The sequence below is a fragment of the Molothrus ater genome, chromosome 12 (genome assembly GCF_012460135.2).
Source record: "Molothrus ater isolate BHLD 08-10-18 breed brown headed cowbird chromosome 12, BPBGC_Mater_1.1, whole genome shotgun sequence".
Classification (NCBI taxonomy): domain Eukaryota; kingdom Metazoa; phylum Chordata; class Aves; order Passeriformes; family Icteridae; genus Molothrus; species Molothrus ater.
This window is the reverse complement of record NC_050489.2, coordinates 2,601,872-2,622,376: the sequence shown is the minus strand read 5'-3', so window position 1 is coordinate 2,622,376 and position 20,505 is coordinate 2,601,872. Positions and strand designations below refer to the sequence as shown.

The following is a 20,505-nucleotide window of genomic DNA, read 5'->3' as shown; positions in this document are numbered from 1 at the left end:
CCTGCAAAGGCTGAGCTGCTGTGCAAATTGTGTGCCTTCCCCTCCAGTGTGATAAAAGCTGGACAAGTGCATTATTGACACTCACTGTTTACACTGTCACTGTGCAGTTCCTGTGAGATGGTAATTTGAAACACAGTAAAAAACTTTTTTCATTTCAAGGGGAAACTGCTTTTGAGATTATGTTTTAGTTTAGGAATAGAATTATAAACCCTCGAGGATCTTGGAGAGGTGTGTGTTGACTTGCTGAGGCCCTGCTGCAGTACTGAGGAGATTAGTAACACATGAAGCCTGCTACAATTTGCACCCAGAAAGACAGGAAAGAAATCTTCTTGACTTTGAAAGGATTATTTTGGTTGTTTACTGAGTGCTGTCCCTTTTGGTCTTAAATTGTAGATGAAAGTGGAAACCAGAAGTGCCCCCTTCCTATTGCAATGTGTGATGGAAGTGAGAGGAGCAGCTTTAGCAGATTTGCTAGGGCTTTTGGAGTGGGAAAAAGGGGTCATACATTACCACTCTTGACTTCAGCCACATCAAACAATACCACATCCTTCTGCAATTATGCTGAAATTCAGGCTTTGGCACATTATATAGCTTTAATATCCCTTCTAGCACTGTGTGGATTCAAAGGACAACACTGGTGTATGTGAGAGTGTAGAACTGGACCCACAAATACCTGACAAAACAAGTTTCCACCAGAGAAAGAGAAAGCCTCTCACCCTCCTTTCCACACTCTTTTGGGTAAATGATGTATAGATGAGCAAAAGAGGCTCCTGTAATTTTCAGGAATCTCATCCTGTCCAGAATTCCCCATTTTGCATAATTGGAAGAGATGCTGAAAGCCAAGACGTGTAATGACACCGGTGACTGGAGAACAGAGCTGTTAACAGGCAATAAGTTCTGCCTAATTTGCTGCCACACTGCTGGAGTGCCCTGGTGGCAGGCAGCAGAGGTGGTCACTCAGCATGTGCAGCCAGGATCACTGGGATGCAGGAGAGGCTGCTTGGGCAGCAGGGGAAGAGGTGGCAGCTCCTCGGGCTGGTCCCAAGCTCAGTAGGTCCATCTTGAGGTCTTTTGGGTCGCTGTGACCCCGAGATTGTTCAAAGTCTCTTTTCCCAGCCCAGTGCTTGAAGAAGCACTCAGGGCTCTTCATTTCTCGGTCTCAAGGTTGTTCATTGTTCCTTATCTATAAAATTCTTTCTCCTGCCCTGCCAGGTCCATCCAGCAGGACAGTTCCAGGCACTGTGCCTGCCCCCAGGGCAGGGTTATGTCTTTATACTAAAAACTACCTGTACAATGTTTACAATTCCTTCCCAATACCCATCACCTGTGTTAGACAGTGAGCTTCCACTCTAAACCAATCTAAAGTGCCACCATCACAGCAGAAGATGGAGGCCAAGAAGAAGAAGGAGAAAGGCTGGACACGCCAAGATCCCTCCATCTTGCCTCCTGAATCCCCATTCTAAAAACCCCAAAATCGACTTTTCCACCCAGTGATAACTTCACTATTATTCTACCTAAACTGTTGTGTCTTGCTGATCTTCATCCAAGGTTGGCAATTTGCTCCATGGGTCATAATCAAACCCACAGGTGTTCTGGGCTCTGTGCCAGGGTCTCTGAGCCCCTGGCAGGGGTCCTGGCCATCCTGGACAGCCAGAGGGATGTGCTGGGTTCCCACAGGTCCAACTGACCCAAGTGCCAGTTCCTGCCTCTGCAGGATTCTCCTCTTGGGGAAATGGAGAGTGTAAAGTAGCACAAAGTCACACAGGGCATTCCCTTCCTGAATTCCAGCTGCTGAACTGTGCAGTGCTCAGGAGATACCCACTGGAGCCACCATCATGGTCCTGAGGACACCAGGCTGAGCCACCCCTCTCCACTCAAGTATTTCATTCCTGATTTAAAAGGATTTCAGAGCTGGATAAGCCCTCAATTCCTCCATTGATTTCATCAAAGTAGGTTTAATTCCTTTCCCTACAGGAAGGGAAAATTTGAATCCAGATCTTTTCAGAAGAGGGTTTTGGGGATGTTTCAGGAGCAGGATATTTTGAACAGTTTCAACTTTAAAGTTAGTATTTCACCTTTCTCCAAAATGCATAATTTCTATTATTACACAAAGAAGAACATAATTATATATGTAGTTGATATAAGCCAGACAAAATGTTTTGATTTCAAATATCACCTGGAAACAAATTTGTCCTTCCCAATCCTCAGGAAAAATCAAAGTTTTTGTTCTATTGATACGTGAGCCTGAATATAGTGATAGAAAATACAGCACCCAAAGAGGAACATTTAATGAATGGAAGCAGCCACAGGATTAGTAGTTTCCTACTTCTTTCTATGCTAAAGAAGCTAGAGGATTTGGGATACTTAGGAGTCATTTGCATTTCCTATTTCCAAGAAATGCTGACAGATGACTTTTAGCATCTCCATCTCTACTTTCGTAAAACTCCTATTAAAAGTTCATTTTGCTGGTGAATATGAATAATGTTTATAAATCCAATCTTTGCTTCTATAAATGTTATGATAAGCCTGATCTAGGAGTCAGGGGTAAAACAGACTGGACACTTGAGTCCCTCAGTCTTTGAAGCCTTTTGTCTCTGTAAGTGCCTTGAAGCAGGAAACACATGCTTGGCTCAGCTGCACAGTGAGAAGTAGCTGTGTTCACACACCTCCTAGAAGCAGCTAATGGATCTAGAAGAGATCACTTCAGTAATAATAGTAAATTTTTTCCTATATTATTGTAGTAATAATATTCCCTTTTTCTTAATTCAGCTATTTGCCCAGTATCACTATTCCAGTCTCTAACTCTTGGGATCTCCAGCTGCTCAGAGTGACCCCCAGATACATTAGAAAGTCTCTTTTCTTAGCTTGGTGGTTGAAGAAGCAGCCAGGGCTCTTCATTTCTCAGTCTCAAGGTTGTTTATTGTTCCTTATCTATAAAATTCCTTCTCCTGTCCAACCAAGGTCTGCTCAACAGGACAGTTCCAGGCACTCTGCCTGCCCCCAGGGCAGGGTTATCTTTTTATACTAAAAACTACCTGTACAATATCAGTATTTACAATTACTTTCCAATGCCCATCACCTGTGTTAGACAGTGAGCTTCTACTCTAAACCAATCTAAAAGTGCCACCATCACAGCAGAAGATGGAGGCCAAGAAGAAGAAGGAGAAGGACAGGACATGCCCAGATCCCTCCATCTTTCCCCCTGAACCCCCATTCTAAAAACCCCAAAAATCGATTTTTCACCCTGTGATAAATTCACTATCATTCTACTTAATTTGTCATGGCCTGCAGATCTTCATCTAAGGTTGGCAATTTGCTCTATGGGTCATAATCAAACCCACAGGGGCTCTGTGCCAGGGTCTCTGAGCCCCCTGGCAGGGGTCTGGGCTGCTCAGGACAGCCAGAGGGATGTGCTGAATTCTGACATCTAACTACATTACACAAGTAAAATTATCTTAGTAATGTAGAAAGTGAGTGCTTCATTATGATCCCTTTTCAGGACACCCAAAACAAAACCCAAGAGAAGAAAAAAGCCCTCACATCTCCCAACTGCCAACATCTCCCAGTGAAACTTCTCCAGATCAGGAGTGCTGAAATTTAACATGTAGTTTTTATTGCTGTCAGGCAAACCTTGACTTAGAAAACCATTTCTGCATTAAAAAGTGTCTCTCTCTGAACTGGCAATCCCAGCAGTGGTGCTTTGGCTGGGGCAGGCCATCTAGAGTAGGACAGCACTGAGGCTGTGCCTTGCAGTGCCACATTTCTCTGTACACAGAACCTGGCCAGTGGCACCTCCTCAGAGCTCCACAGCACCAGAGGGATGCCCCAGTTTGCCTCCAGGAATGGCACAAGCAGAGCTGCAGGAGGGCCCAAGCTGATCTCTGCTGCTCAGCACCTGATCATCCAACAGCACACAAGGTGCTGATTCCTGAATCCCTGCCTTCCAAAAGACACCTGCATCCTGCTGCTCCCCTTGAATAAACAGCTCTGCTCTGAGGCACCAGCCTGCTCCCAGCTGCAGGAAGAGCAGCTAAACCTCACACAGCGTGAGAAATGAAGTTTGCCATGTCTGTGTGAACTAGGCATTTACATTCATTCACAGGTGGTTTGTGATTGTCCAATTTAGCAATAAATTCTTTAGTGGTTTGCAAAGGATTTGGGTGTTTTGTTGACTTGCTGATGCACATACAACAATATACAATGCTGATGCTGGAATTAGTCTGTGTTCCTGGATTCACTGGCAGCTGCCTTGGCACCTTGCAGTGAAGCCTCAGGAAGGGAGAGGATAAAGGTGCCCTGCACCTTTACAGCCTCTGGCACACCTTGATCCTTCCCTTCCCCTGGTTCCACAGAGGTAAAAACCCTTTTTTGCTGTCATCTTGCCACAGTGCCTTTCATCCTCAGGCTGATTTCGCTGGGCTGGTCACCAGCAGCTCTGCAGTGGAGGGACAGCACAGCAACACTAATTTCAAAGAGGGCCAGGCAGCTTGGGCTCTGCAGGGTGGCTGCATGAGCAGGCAGAGAGGGCAAGGAGGGGCTGTAGGAGCCTTGGACCCTCTGTCCCTCCTGCTCCCTGCAAATGGCCAAGCTCTTGGTAAGCAGCTCTGGCAGTGTTGTGAGGGCTGCATACCCTGATCCCATGTTTTTCTAAGTCCTAGATTTCCTACACTCATACTGACCTCAGCTGAAGATAACAAGCCTTTTCCTGGGGAAAATGGGACAGCTTATCCTGCCACTTTGCTCTGCAGGGTTTCATTTTGCTTTCCTTTGATGCACCAGCGTGGTTAGGGAAAGATCCAGTTCTAGATGGACCAAAGGCTGGCTCCTGAGTTTCTACCCAAGGATTACAGCATGCCCTTAGATTGTATCTCATCAGTGCTGTTACAGCAGACAAGGCAGAGCATATCATGTCTGCAGCACTCCTGGATGAACAAACAGCCCTGAGCTATCAGACACCCTGAGTGCAGCCTGCCTGACCCACCTCAGACCAGGGATCAAACAGCAGAGGTGTTTTCTTTCTTGGACTGATGCAGTGCTGGAACAGCAAACTGCTCACAGTGAAAGTGTGTGGTCATTAGGCCTCCAGACAGAGATTGCCAAAAGCAGATCTACATAGCACTACTTTCAGAGGCACTTTTGTCAGAAGATTTAAATAAATCTTTGCAGGGTCTTCCCATACTGCTTGGGAGCAGGGAGAAATTAGTTCTGCTTCTGTGTTTGTAAAGAAAATATTTGCTGCCTGGAAATTTTGCTATAATATTTAAGTATTTTCCAGAAACATATTTGGATTTTTTTTAACCTAAAACTGTACATCTTTTTCCTTACCAGTCTTGCATTAATGATCCAACACCCCTTCTCCTATCTGATATTAATGCTTCCTCAGCTCACAATTCATGGGAGAGCTGTGGTGATTGATAAATGTCTTTGAACTGGAAAGTGCTGAGTGCTAATTGCTATCTGTGCACACTCATACTTGTGCTGCTTTCAAGTGCAGGGCAGTCACATACCATGGTAATGGGAAAGCTTAGGAAAATAGATATTGGTACCTAGGAGATTTATCCATCATAGGAATGTAATAAGGAAGAATAAATTAGAAGTTAGATGTTTCAATTCATTATTGCACATTCTAATGAATCATTTTCCATCTGTTTAATAGGTTCAGGGCAGCTCAAAATGGAGTTCAGATTGGAAGCTGCTTGCAACCTTATCTGCTTGCACTCTGGGTAATGCTAAGAATTATAAAAGTATGTTTTTGTCCATTGTGAGGAGCACAGTTAAACAATGAGACTGCAAAGTGCAAGTTGAAGGGTATGGATTGATCCAAACTCTGCCCCCCAGATGCTGGGACACTGGGTGGGTCAGTCCAGAGCTCCCCCATAAAGCATCCATCACATGCCTGAGGAAGTACTGCCTGATGAAACTGGCAGGTCAAGCTGCACTTAGGCTTTTTGTAGGCTTTTTCCCTCATCCATCTTTAAAATGATGTGATTGGAGTGTAAAGGGTATTTTCAAATGTTTCCCTAATGAGGATACTTTGTTCACATTTATCAGTCGTTGCTAACTGCTTCCAGAGTTCCTCTGCTCCTGGAGCTCAAGGAGCAGCCTGGGAGGGCTTGGGAAGCACATGCTCAGCATCCCTAAACCAGCCACAGCCATTCACCAGCTTGGCTCACAGAGGACATGCTCATTAAAGTCAACTGATTGGAAAAATAATTACAGGAGAACAGGGAGGGGGAAAGCTTAGACCCATCATTTAAAGATCTCTGATGTTTGTGTGTTGTTGAGAGGAAAGAGGATCTCTCTTTTTCTTTCTCAGACTCCTGTGCTTGCTGCTTGCAGAAACATGCAATGGCTACAGGCAACAAGCAGCAATTTTTCTTTAGTTATGCAAAACTAAAGTGTTTAAACTAAACTAAAACTAAAGAATAAAAGTGGCCTTTTATTCTTTCAAATATATGCTTTCAGCTAGCTGTGTTACTGTTGTGTCTTGAGGTGTCCTGAGGAGGCTGTAATGTCTAACCTAAAAGGTTTTGTATTCCTGGACACAGATATTCTACAGGATGTGGAATAAGGTAAACACTCTAACTGTTAAAAACTGCTATTGTAGCATTTCTTGCACTAATTAAAACCTGGCTAGGGATCTCCTTTCTTGATACTGCCTCTACTTCAAACAAAAACATTTCAACAAATGAAATCCAGGGAAAATGGTTTCACATTTTAAGCTAATTATAATAATTGTTTTAGAAACCTGTACTTGCTCAAGGGTATAATTCGTTAAAAAAAAGATCTTAGAATTCAACACTAAGCAAATATAAACCCCTTGTTATTTGGGGGTGGATGTTTTGCAGCCACTCCCTCTCAGAGATTCTGCATTTCTCACCAGCTCTGTGTCCCTCCAACTGGGGGCATTCCCACAGGCAGGGGCAGCACCCAGGGCTGCCAGGATGGGGGTCCCTCCTGCTCTCATCATCATCATCATCATCATCATCATCATCATCATCATCATCATCCCATCATCGTGGCCCTCCTGGAAACCCTCGGGCAGGGCACCTGCCTTGTGCCTGTTGGAGCTTCCTCCTCCCCATGGGCGTGCAGAGAGTATGAATAGGTGACAGAAAGGAAATCCTGTATGTCAGGAAACCAAATGCAATTCTTAGAAAGCTCTGACTGGACAGATTTACCAAGTGATGGTGGGAGTTTGGTGTTGTTCTGGCCTTGCCACCATTGGGTTTGGTTGGAAGTGTCCATTCATCCAAACCCCTGCCTCTGCAGCCAAACAAACCCTGCAGGGAACCAGAGAGGGTGCGATGTGTTCCCTGTGTGCTCATACCAGCAGTGGCTGGAACTGGAGCTCAGTTACTTTGAAGGCAAATCTGACTCCCCTGGTGCTTTAGAGCATTTGGCATTTAAAGGTAAATACAGGGAGTAAATGCAAATGTCCATCCATACTAGATTCACAAAAGGCACAGATGGACCTGCACAACCTGGCTTTGCTAGTGCTGAAAAAATTAGCAATATTTTCTTTTAGTTTTACTTGTCAAGGTGTGAGAAAAGTTTAAGGTGAAAAAAAAATACACAATTACTGTCTGCCATAATTTGAACAGAGAATAAAACTGAATTTGCTTATGCAGAGAGGGAATGCAGGGCTCTGCATTCATTTAAGATCCAAGCATCCCCCAGTGTTCCTGGCCTGGAGCTCTGGCTGCTTTACACACTGAATAAATATAGTTGCCACTAAATAATGTTAATAACCTTATCAGTCAGAGTCACAGAATGACTTCATCTTTCACACCTCATGTTCTTCATTGATGCCTTTTAGAACTTTAGAATGGCAGTACACTACAGAAAATTAAAAGCTTGCTAAGGAAACCATGAAAAGCATACGAGTTGCCCCAAAACCAAATATTCCAGGCACAGTAAGAACAAATCTTTAAAGACTTTTCCTGACATAACTACTTTGCATCATCACCTCTCCACAACCCATCCTTCCTGCAAACTGATGTTATACAGTCCTTCTGTATTGAAAATCCCCTTTGTAAACAAAGACCAGCTTCAGAAACTTTCCTTTAGAGCAGGTCACATTTGCAGTAAAAATATTGAGCAAGCAAAGTGATTGCTGCCCCTGCAGCCTGGTGCTGACCTCCAGCTGAGCCCTTGTGTTCAGTAATGTGCTACTGAGAAATCTGGTTACATTTTGGGAACCAGTTCCACTGCCTGTGCTCTAATGCAGTGCTACTGAATTCTTGTGTTACTGCCAAATGCAGGACTGGCACAGCACAGAGCTGCCTCAGTGGGTGACCTGTGGTGGCTGGTTTGAGTGGGGCTGTTTCTCCTCAGAGGTGAAGCAGCAGCTGCCAGTTCTGTGTTAGGCACAGAGGTGCAGCTTTCATGATTGTTCCCCATACATTATCTCCCTTTATGGTTTTCATATTGTTTAATCAGTGAGAAATAAAAATAAAAAGTGACATATTCTAAGCAAACAATTGAGAGGGATTTCTCTGAAAATTGAAGTTGTGGTGTAACCGTTTTTTCCCAAAATGTAATTTTTAACCATATGCTACATCATCTTTTCTACATGTTAAACAAAAAAGGACAAAAAATTAAAGACAACTGATGGGACAGAAATAGACTGGATGATTGCAATTAACTGTACAAAAGAAATACTAGAGAAATCAGTTATTTGGTCTAAATGAGAACTTAAATCTACTGATCTGCACTGGGAAAATAAATGCACTCTCTGCTAAGTTTGGTTTGGTTTCTTTACTTCTTGTAGATATATTACACCAGAATTCCAGATGAGAGGACGAAGACTATGAGTGCAGAGTGCCCTGGAGATCACATGCAGTTCTTTTCCTGGGCCAGAGCTGGATTGATCTGAGAACAGTAATTATGAGGCTGACATGTATGTTCTCCTTCATCTTGCTGTTTGGAGCAGTTGGGCTCGTGGTCTTCATTCACCTGCAGGATCCAGAAGAAATAGTTCATCAGCAGACACCAGGTTAGCATTCCTGTTTCTATTTGAATCACCTGCCTTTTCATGGTCAATATTTTGTACTTATATTCTCAATGTATTTTACATATTTCAGAGGATACCTCAAAAAATGTGTGTCATGCTTAATGAAGGCTACCTTGAAAGTAATTATCAATTTATTTTTAAAAAAATGCTGAAAAAACCAGTTCCAAGAGCCAATTAATTGATTATACAGGACTTTTGTCAATGTGCATAGGGTCCAGCTGGGTGAAGTTAAGTTTCTGCTAAAGCTGAGACCAACTTTTGCTACCAACTATATCACAATAAATGTGAGAAATGAGAGATTTCATCAAAAGTTCTGTTCCTGGAGATGCACACCTCTGAATTTACCTTTACTTGCTTATGGTATTCAGTGTGTCATGAGATGCAAAATAAGAGATGTATGAACGAGTCACATCAGAAACTTGAAATACTTTAGGATGCATTCACTTAATTTGCTTAACTTGAATTAAACCTTTCATAACTATTATTCATATGCATGTCCTCTTCCTGCACTACTAACTTGAAGCTGTGGAGAGCCACAAAGGCCACAGAGATGGGAGAACTAGAAAATTGTGGGCTGAAATAGTAGTTTCCTTTAAAAGGGAAGCATAAAAGTAGGAAAGGACCCAAGATCTCTTGATTTACTTGCAGTCCTTTTCTCTTTGACTGTGGCTGTAATGAAGGCTGCTTTAGAGCCTAGACAAATGCCAGTGCAGTTACTCTCATCCAGGATAATGCCACTGTGTCCTGGGGTTTGGCCCCTGTGTTTGCTCTGAAATTGTCCCCTGACTAAACAAATGCCTCATAAAACGTTTGTTCATTTGACATCTTCATTGTACAGCAAACACAACTGTGTCTATTTAAAATCATTGCTAACATTTTTAAATAAGCTGAACTGTAACACAGGGAACCCTTAAATAATTACATTAATTGCTAATTTCTGTGTCTAGGTTTGTTAAGTGCTTGTTTCCATGTCACTAAACAATCTGTACTTTAATATGTTGTTTATTTAGTCCAACTGCACAAACACCAATTTTGAAAGCAGCCACTCAGCTGAAACTATAGAAGTAATGAATCTGCAGTGTAGTGCAAAGCAGGGAATTAACTAGTTCCTTCAGTGCTTTTGCAATTTATTTTTGTATGCTTAGATGCAAAAGAGTTTATAGATTAAAAACAGAGGTACTGGCCATATTTGACTGAAACTGGCCAGGAGTTTAGGCTAGGGGGAAAGATGTATGGACAGCAAATGCAGGCAGTACTCTCATGCATCTAAGAATGAGTAACTTTACATTGAAAAGTTAATTTTTTCCTCCTGAAAGAGAAGATTTTCTAGTGTGGTCTCAAAAAGAGTTTAATTTTCTATTTTTTTTTTTGTTGTCTGTCCCTCATCTTGACCGGTTCTCTGCCATAAACCTCTTGAACACTGCTGATTGTAGTGCTCTGGGAAGGGATTTTTGAGAGCAGTGTAACTGGAGAAGGGGACACCCAAGCATATTTAAATAAAAGCAAGTTTGAACAGAGCTCCTGCCCCTGGCAGGGAAACTCACTGTGTAATGTGCTCGATTGCTGTGGATCCCTAAAACACAAACATGCCAACCATGCTGTTACTGCCAAAGGTGTGTAATCAATTCCTCAATTCTCACATTCAATTACTATTTATGTTAATAGGAGCCAGACTGCACCCTTGAGTAAATGGTGCTCGATACAATTACTTTTATTTCTGTTTGGCTGATTTTCATGTGTGTTAAGTGCTTTCAACTCCCAGTGGACTGAGAAACTCCTCATATTCACTGCTTTTGAAAATGATACCAGTTATCACTGAAACACATTAGGTGACTTAAAGAACACAGGTAAAACTATCCATTAATTCCATTTAAAAATACAGGCTGGCATATTTCCTTCCTGGACAGTCTGCTGTGAAATTCTGTCAATCCTAGGTGACATTTTTGGCATGCTGAGGAGGATCCTTCCCTGGCTGTGCTCAGAGTGCTGTGCTCATAAAGGGGCCTGGTTCTAATGGAGATGGGATATTTCTATAATTTGCTTGCCTGATTGCTCTCTCGAGAGAATTGAACAAATGCACGAATCATTAAGCTACTTAGGACAACAGATTCTGTATGGAAAAGCTTTACTGGATTAGCCTTTGCTTTTGTATTTCCTGTGTAGTAAAACACATTTGCCAGATGCTGGAATCAGCAGGGCTGGAGAGAAGTTGGTAACACTCATTTTCCACTAAAAAGCAGCATAGGAACCTTTGCATTGTCCAAAAGGACATTTTTCATTGTTAGTCTGTTCAGTCATCTTTAATTTAGGATAGAACAACTTATGAAACGAGATTAATAAAAATACTTTGGTACTTCAGTTTTATCTGTCTGTTTCAGAAATTGTTCTTGATTGTTTAAGTCCTAGCAAGCATGACAGTGAGACCTTGATGTAATACTTAAACCAGTATAAAATCCACAGTCATAAAACTTTAAGTAATGCTTACATTACTTTCACTGAGCAAAGTACTCCTGACAGTAGCTGTTTGTGTTGATTTGTTACTATTCATTTATTCTTTCCCTGTGCTTCACATTGCTACCTAATTGTGATGCTGTACTGAGAAAGCAATATCAAAGTAATTTTCCACAACATTAGTTACAATTTTCTTCTGATCTTCCAAGTGAAAAAATCCCATCCTGTTGGCTTCTGTGAGCATATAAACCTTGATTACATTTATCTGTTGGAAACCAATGCTTACGAAGTACATGTGCCTGGGATAGAGGGTGTAGGGCCTTTTCTGCTGATTGACAAACATGCTGTCTGTGTAGTTTATTTCTATAACATCACTCTGAGCAGATATCCTTAAGACAGAAAACCATTTGGGGTGGGCAGAACAGATTTCCCAGAGCAATGTGTTAAATACAGTAGATATTCCTGTGGTCATTAAAGAGACAATAACTTCCCTTGGGACAGTTGTTTTCTTGGTGTGTATGAAGAGTGCTCTCAGTGGGGGAACTCAGGATAAAAACTGAGAAGTGGTGTGAGTGATGGTCATACCCCATAGAGGAACACAATGTCACTGCAGTAATTCTCCATGTATAATTATATTTGCTCCCTGCACATGCATTGGTGCACAAACACAGGCTGGGCAGAGAGTGCCTTGAGAGCAGGAGAAGGACTTGGGGGTCTTGGTGGCTGAGAAGCTCAACCTGACCTGCACTGGCAAGCCAGAAAGCCAGCCCTGTGCTGGGCTGGACAGCAGTGTGGGCAGCGTGTCACATTCTGCCCCTCTGCCCCGCTCGGGTGAGACCCCACCTGCAGAGCTCTGGGTCCCCAGCACAGGAAGGACCTGGAGCTGCTGCAGAGAGTCCAGAGGAGGCCATGGAGGTGCTCCAAGGGCTGGAGCCCCTCTGGAGCCAGGCTGGGAGAGGTGGGGGTGCTCACCTGGAGAAGAGAAGGCTCCAGGGAGAGCTCAGAGCCCCTTCCAGTGCCTAAAGCAGCTCCAAGAGAGCTGGAGAGGGACTTGGACAAGGGCCTGGGACAAAAAGACAAGGAATGGCTTCAAACTGAAAGATATTACTTGGATCATATGTAAGGAGGAGATTCTTCCCTGTGAGGCACTGGCACAGGTTGCTCAGAGAATCTGTGGATGCTTCATACCAAGGCAAGAATGGCTTTGAACAGCCTGAACTAGTGAAAGGTGTCCCAAACCCAGGGCAGTGGAGCTGGAAATGGATGATCTTCAAGGTTCCCTTCCACCCCAAACCATTCCACAGCTCTAGGATTTCATGATATAAAACTTGCCTTCTGCAATAATCATGCCATTATTCTTAAACAGACATACTAAAGGATTTGTTCTAAGTCAAGCACATTTGCACATGGTACACAAGAAAAAATTAATACATATATTCCCATCCTAATGCTAATGCATAAATCTCCTGTCTGTGACAAGATATTCAACATTTGAAAAAACTTTAACCAAATATTTAGCTACTTCACCACTGTGTTAGTCCTGGAACTGATGCTGGTTTGGGTTTTGTCTTTTTTTTCTATGTTCTCTGTATATATGTATATATACATAATATATATATAATAAATAATAAAAAATAATATATATAATATAATAATAAAATAAATAGTTATATTATATTATATTATATTATATTATATTATATTATATTATATTATATTATATTATATTATATTATATTATATTATATTATATTATATTATATTATATTATATTATGCTATACTAAAGAGAAGGAAACAGACAGAAGGTTTAACAAGAATGAATAATAAAAACCTGTCACTGACTCCTCAGAGTCCAACACAGCTGATGGTGATTGGTCATTAATTAAAACCAATTCACATGGAAGCAATCAAACATTCACCTGTTGGTAAACAATCTCCAGCCACATTCCAGAGCGGCAAACCAGGGAGAAGCAAATCAGATAATTATTGTTTACACTTCTCTCTGAGGCTTCTCAGCTTCCCAGGAGAAGAATCCTGGGCAAAGAGGATTTTTCAGAAAATGTGACAGTGACATCAAGGGCACAGCATATCCTGAGAGATCTCTGGTGGATTGCAAACACCACAGAAACTCCTGAGGCACAGAGCAGGCAGTCCATGGGCTGGAGACAGCACTGTGGTGATGGGTGAGGGCCTGAGCACCAGGAAGGATCTCTGCTTCCTCATGGGACACAGTAAAGAGCTGTACTATTTACTGGACACTGCACTTGGCACTGTGTGCTCTCTGGACTGCAGTCAGTCATGTTAAAATGGCATAGACTTTTCTAATAGGAGATTTTGCCACATAAAAAATAGAGAAAGTATCAGTAATCTTCTACATAAGTCTGTGGGGGAAAAAATATTATTGCATTTTTGCCATATGGTTACTGAATTCACCAAGCTGTAAGAGTTTTCAGTTAGAACTTTTAAGATGGATATACATGCTTATCTGGGAGCTGAAAAAAGGTGGAAAATACATCTCAAAGGATCCATATTGTAAAAGCTCCTTAAGGGTGAAAACACAGAATGGCTTGGCACTCTGACTGTATCAGAATTTAAAAGTCAAATATGAATAAAACCAAGCCTGAAACTCATCTGACTGAGATTTTCCAGTGATTGCCATCTTACCTCATTGACCACTTTCTAACATTATTCTATCATCCTCTTTATCTTCTGCTTTACTGAGGGTGTGATGGGGAGGAGAGGGAGGAAGGGCTGGCACAGGGGCAGCACAGGGGAGCCACAGCAAATATTGCAGCAGCCTGAGAGCAAGCACCAGTACTCCAGCTGGACTGAAAGTTACCCTTTCAGAGCACACACACCTTGTTACTCACAAACTGCACTCCCATGCACATCTCCATGCTCACTGTTCATTTCCATAACGCTGTCCCATGCACTATTTGTTTGCCAGAATGTTGGAAAATTTCTATAAAAACAGTTAAAAACAAGCAAGCATTGTATAATTTTGGAAGTAATTTTCCTGCCATTTGCATCTCACTGCTCTTAGAAGCTAGAAGCCATTTAAGCTGCTTCTCACCTGCCAGTATTGGCAGAAACAATGAGCAAAGGATCTGGTGACTGCAGCAGAGGTGAGGTGGCTTGCTGGTGCTCTTTTGAGGCAGAAGAAGCATCTGTTATGTGTGTGAGGGCAGTTCTGCCAACTCAAGAGAGGCTGAACCTTCTGTAGTCACATACTCTGAGTCCTCTTAAACTGAACTTCCCCAAAGAAAGAACTTCCCTGCAGGCTGGTTCACAATGTCTGCAGTGGTTGGGATGAAAAGAGAAGTATCTGTTTCCTTGTCTGCCAAGGCAAGGCACTTAGTAGGGTGTTATGAGTATGATATTCCCTTTTCTGCTGCTTGAAACGCTTCTGGTTTGACTGTGAATGTGAACCTTGTTCTTCACATTGCAAAGAAGTGCTAGCAATGACTTGATGAGCCTGCTGCTATAAGGGATCAAACACTGGCCAGATGGTTTCAGAGGAAGCCCCACACCACCCTGCCAGTGCAAATCTGGTCAGAAGAAATATAGTTTAGTGTAGAAAGCAATAACAAATAAGCTGTTTTATCACCAGTGTACTAAACAGAGGTTGTCTCCTACAACTTTCACCCTGCTTTCCTGACTATGCCATATTCTTGGCAGTCTTACAAAAAATGCAGCGTTTATTTATTACATGGTATTGAGAAGGCACCACTTTTTCCCCCTTTTTTTCTTTTTTCCTTTTCTTTTTTTTTAGTTTCTGTTAACATTCTTGAGCTTTAGCCTAGTAAAGCAATTACAGCTCTTATGCCATAGCATGGCAGACCAGTATTTATTTGACCAATATTTTCTGTCAACCATCAGCAAGATTTTCACAGGAGTCACAGCACTGAGGTGTTAAGGCTGTGGAACTGGGATCCAAAGCTGCTGTGATTTGTTCCTGTCTTGCCCTGCTGCTCATAGATTGTGCTGTATTGTGTTATATCAGGCAATTCACCCACTCAGTGTTTCCATTTCCTCTTACAAAGGGAATTCTCTGCAGAGGATTCAAGGTGCCTAAGGAGTTTTAGATACCACGACAAAATACCAAACCCTATTAACTATGATATTATCACCAAATCCAGTGCATTACCAGCAGCAGTGACAGTCCCACTGCAGTGCTGCACACCCACAGCAGATGGCTGAACCAGATCCCCTGCCCTTTTATTTGATGGCATAAAGACCATGCCACTAATCCCAAATGTATTTATCAGCATAAAACCAGAGTGATGCAGTGCTGACTCACTCCCACAGGGCACCTTTCACTCCCACAAATTTCCCTATCCTCCCTCTTTCTGGGAGCATTTATTCTCTGACTGGTTAAAAAAAATAATAAAAGGTTTGATATTTCCTTTAAAGCTCTGTTTTAAAAACTGTCAGAAGTTGACACTTTGTTGTTGTGTCTGGCAAAAAAAAAAAAAAGCAACCTGTCATCTCTGAGCTGCATTCATTTATGGTGCTTGGCAGCATATCATGGGCAAAACTCAGCTGCACCCTGTCAGAGGACTCTCAGAATGGCAGATTCCTGAAAGTGTATTCCCAGGGAATGAGCCTGGATGCATCTAAGATTCCCCTGGACATTTTCAGAAGCATTACAAAAATGTGCAGAAGTTGATCAGCAGACTTTAGTTTCACCACAAAACATTTATTCTAAATATAAGACTGTATTTAATTTTCCATAGAAAGCGTGTCTGCACTAGAAAGCCTCCTCCCATATGTCAGCTGTCATTCAATTTGCATGATTTTTAAAATGTAGTAACATATTGAGGAGCTTAAGTCAGTATAAAATACTTCCTGGATTTTCTGCAGTTTATGGCATTTTAAACATGTTTTATGTGTTTCCATTTCTGAAAGTTATTAATATTCCCTTAAAAGCTTAACCAAAACTTCCTCTCTCCAGCAATATCATCCTTTTTCATTTAGTGAACATTAATTTTCCTTTCATGATTCTAGTCGAGCTTGAAATTAAAGGTGGCTTTCTTCCTTATTATGGCTTTCTTTGTGAATCAGCATCAAAACTGCCAGTTTACTGCTTTAGCACCAGTCAAGAGAGCAAAAAACCAAAGTAACCAAAACCAAAGTAAACCAAACTTCTTGGGGACATCTTCATCATTTTCTCCAAACCAATAATCTATCTATTTTTGAAAATAAATGACTGGATTGAGATCTGTCACCACTTGAGATACACAAGCTGGTTGACTGATTTTAATTTTATTCTGTATAGGCCCTTTCCTATGAGACACTATCTCACAGCAATAGTGCAATAAAAGCACTTCCCTATCAACTGAGAGCCTCAGCTCCTCATTCTGCTTCAGTGCCTCAAGGGCTCTGCTGCCCAAGGGTCAGAGTATTCTGCATCTTATGAAATTCAGTCTCATCTTTGTCACTTTTTCTTCTCAGCCACTTCAGAAGATCTGTGTGGTGATTAAGGGCCAAAATGCTCCAGCCAGGCCCTTCCAGTGCTGCCACTTCTGCACATCAGGGCAATTGAGAGATGCTCTTTCCCTCTTTTCTTTACAATCACCATCCATATCTACAGAAACTGAGTCTTTTGGGTCTTCTGTTCCTGTGCTTGGTTGGAAACCACACATTTTCTCACACCACTCTTGACAGGGACTGTATGTCTGATGTTTTGCTCCTTGTGGCACATTAGCCAAGAAATCTGTGTGTACAGACTTGGGGGTCCCTAAATGAGGAAAGCAAAACCCAAGGATGTGTGTGCACAGGGCCTGGGGGAAGGCAGGGACATCAGGTCCCTTGATGGAGCAACTGGGACTGAACAGCCTCAGGAGGGAAAAAAAGCAGGGTCTGAATGAAGTTCCCCTTCCTTCAAGGGTGCTCCACTGCCTTATTCCTTTTGCATTCTGATTCATTTACCTTTCTCCTTCCACTTGGCAGTGCTGAGCTTCCTGTAATGATGGTGCAGATGATGCTTGGGATAAACAAAGGGATATGGGCTTTAGAATTACTTCAGGCTTGAATTTCCAGGAGTCTTTGGATGGCCTGCACCCAGTGCAGGCAGAGTGGCTGGTATGGAAGCAGTGAACACACACAAATTCTTATTGTGGCCAGGAGGACAGAAAGCACAAACCTAAACAGAGGAAACTGGTCACTTGATGAGTGATATCTCCTTTTCTCAAGCTGTAGGTAGAGCACAAGGACCAAGGGCCTACAGAGCAGTTTCCAGCTTGTTGCATTTTCTTTCTTGACTTGTTTGACTTGTCTTCATTTGTTAATGAAGTCTTGCACAAGTTAATACCCCTAAATCAGACCACAGGAGAGATTACAGGCAGCAATCACTGCTGCTCTGTGTGAATGCAAGGAGCTTTAATTGGGCCCTCCTAATTGTGTGTGCAGCTGCTCAGGAAAACATGATGATGCTTATCTCATACAGGAAAACAAACTCTGCTCACTATTCCACTGTAAACAAGTGAGAAGGTGTGTATTCAAATGGTCACAAAAGTAAATATACCCACCTGCAGGCAGGCACCAGGAATTTTATGCCATAGCAAAGTAATTCTCTACTCATTGAGACTTTAGTGTAGTTCACTGTAATTGTTTAAAACTCGCCCTAAAGTGTGGTGGTGTTCACAGGGGTCTGAGGATGAGGGAAGAGATGAGAATCTCACTCCATGTTTCACAAGGCTGATTTATTATTTTATTATATATATTATATTAAAACTATGCTAAAAGAATAGAAGAAAGGATTTCATCAGAAGGCTGGCTAAGAATAGAAAAGGAATGATAACAAAGGCTTGTGACTGACAGAGACAGTCTGGACAGCTGGGCTGTGATTGGCCATTAATTAGAAACAACCACATGAGCCCAATCCCAGACCCACCTGTTGCATTCCACAGCAGCAGATAACCATTGGTTACATTTTGTTCCTGAGGCCTCTCAGCTACTCAGGAGGAAAAATCCTAAGGAAAGGATTTTTCAGAAAATATCATGGCTACACTAAAGACTGTGTGGAGAACTTAGACAGGGCTGGGATACCATTCACATGCTCAAGGTGAACGTCAGCACCTCAGCCACAGAGTTCACCTGGATACTGTGAGCAGCCAATACTGATTGCAGATGGATCCTCTGTTTTTCTGTGAGCTGTTAAATTGAAACCTGCCCCTCCACTTCATTCAGCTCAAGAGATGCTCTTTCCTTGTAAACAGGAGGCATCCTTAAATCACTACACAATTAAAATTCCCATTATTCTGCATTTATGAGCTGCTCATTCTCCCAGTGCTGAAGGGAATTAAGTTGCTCAAGAATGTACCAAGTCAGGTGTTATTGACACCTCTGCCCTGGTGATGTGGGTGTTCAGTGCTGCATGTCAAACCACATCCCTGCCTGCTCCAGTGCTGTATGCCACCAATACCTGCAGAAAGCTTCTTGGGATGATTTGTATTTTGTAGGAGAAAAACAAAATGAACAGACCTTACCAAACCATTATAACAACAGTGTTAAGAATGAAAGGCATATGATCTATATCTCTCCTAGAGAGGAAGAGAAACAGGGGAAAAAATATGTGTGCAGCAGAAGAATGGTGGGCAAAAAGGTCTGAGAAACATCAGCTGAGACAACTTCTTCACATTTGAAATTACCTAATGAAAGGAGCTTTGTGGGGTTTTTGTTGGAAAACATACAGAGAGACTAGTTCTGCTAAATATTTAATATTTTTTAAAGGAAAAATATTATTAAAATGAAAATTTGTAATTAAGTGATAATATAACATGAAATTTATTGAAGTTTTATAAGGTATGTCAATAGGCAAATGGGTCCAGAATCTGTGTGACTGAAGTTCCTGGGGTGCTACAATAGAGACAAGGGAAGTATGAAATTGTACATTTACTAAAGTTATCTTACAGCAGTGAACAAACTTAGAACAAACACGTGGAATTTTTGAAGCACAAAATATTTCCAAGCAACAATAATGATATAATTATATGATAGTTCCATATACAAATCTTTGGAACATAATACATTCTTAATGTCTACACGTTTGCACACCATGTTTTTCCTCCTGCTTTTTTCCAGAGATCAAATTATATATTCAGTATATTCTGATTATTCTCTGCCTTTTCCTCTAAAGGCAGTGGCTTCAATTCTTAATTGCGACCCAGTGGAGATAAGTTCACCACAACATAATTTAATGAACTGTGGAAGAGTTACCTCTTTCTGCATGAAGTATCAAGCTGCATGTCAGAGAAAGAGTATCTCCTAGGTGATGTTTCAGTAGATAATAATTAAGTAAGACATTTCCCACAATAATATCACCCACACACAAATGCAGCCCTTCCCCCCAAATTGGACAATACATGAAGTGAATTAATAAGCCAAGGACACTGTTCCTAAAGGAAATTCAGTCCCACAATTTCTTTCCTCCATAAAATCGCAGATTAGAAATCAGAAAGCTACAGTACAGACAAGGGAATTTTCCTGGTTTTCCCCTTCAGCTTCAAAGGCTGAAATGTACTTGATTTACCCTTCACACCAGTCTTGGATGTGCCATCACCAGAGTCCCTTCCAAGGGTGGAGGGGTTCCTTTTTGCCCTAAAAGATCCTGAGCAGATCAGCAGAGCACTCCCAGCTCACACAGCTGCCAGCTCAGCACCCCTGCCCCCTTTACTGGGGCCTTTGGGAAGAGATTTCTTGCCTTGCTGCATTTTTAAGTTATCTGTATTTTTGTGAAGGGAAAGAAACTCAGACTTTAAATCATCCCCTGTGAGCAGGACTGAGCTGCCCCATCTCTGCCCCCCATGTCCCTGCCATCCTTCCTCTCCCTCATCCACACCTGCTGCTTGCAGCCTGTCCCTACCTGAAACGGGAAGGGCATCCTTGTGTCCCTTGTTCTTTGTTTATATTTGTTGCAATTTAATCTTAATTAGATTTCAAATTCCTCAAATTAGGGTGTCAAATGCTGGCTCCTACTGACTTCAGAAGGGTGGGTGGATTTTTTGGCATTTTTACATCATTCAGCCACCTTCA

At 42.0% G+C, this 20,505-nt stretch overlaps 1 protein-coding gene across 2 annotated transcripts in view; it reads left to right on the top strand.

Moving 5' to 3' along the window:
• Window positions 1–20,505, top strand: part of CHST8 (carbohydrate sulfotransferase 8) — a 207,926-nt gene that overhangs the window by 36,442 nt on the left and 150,979 nt on the right. For both annotated transcript variants that reach the window (XM_036390099.2, XM_036390098.2), the window contains exon 2: window positions 8,774–8,998. In XM_036390099.2, the coding sequence (XP_036245992.1) occupies window positions 8,890–8,998 (109 nt within the window). In that variant the 5' untranslated portion in view covers window positions 8,774–8,889. The remainder of the gene's footprint in view (window positions 1–8,773; window positions 8,999–20,505) is intronic.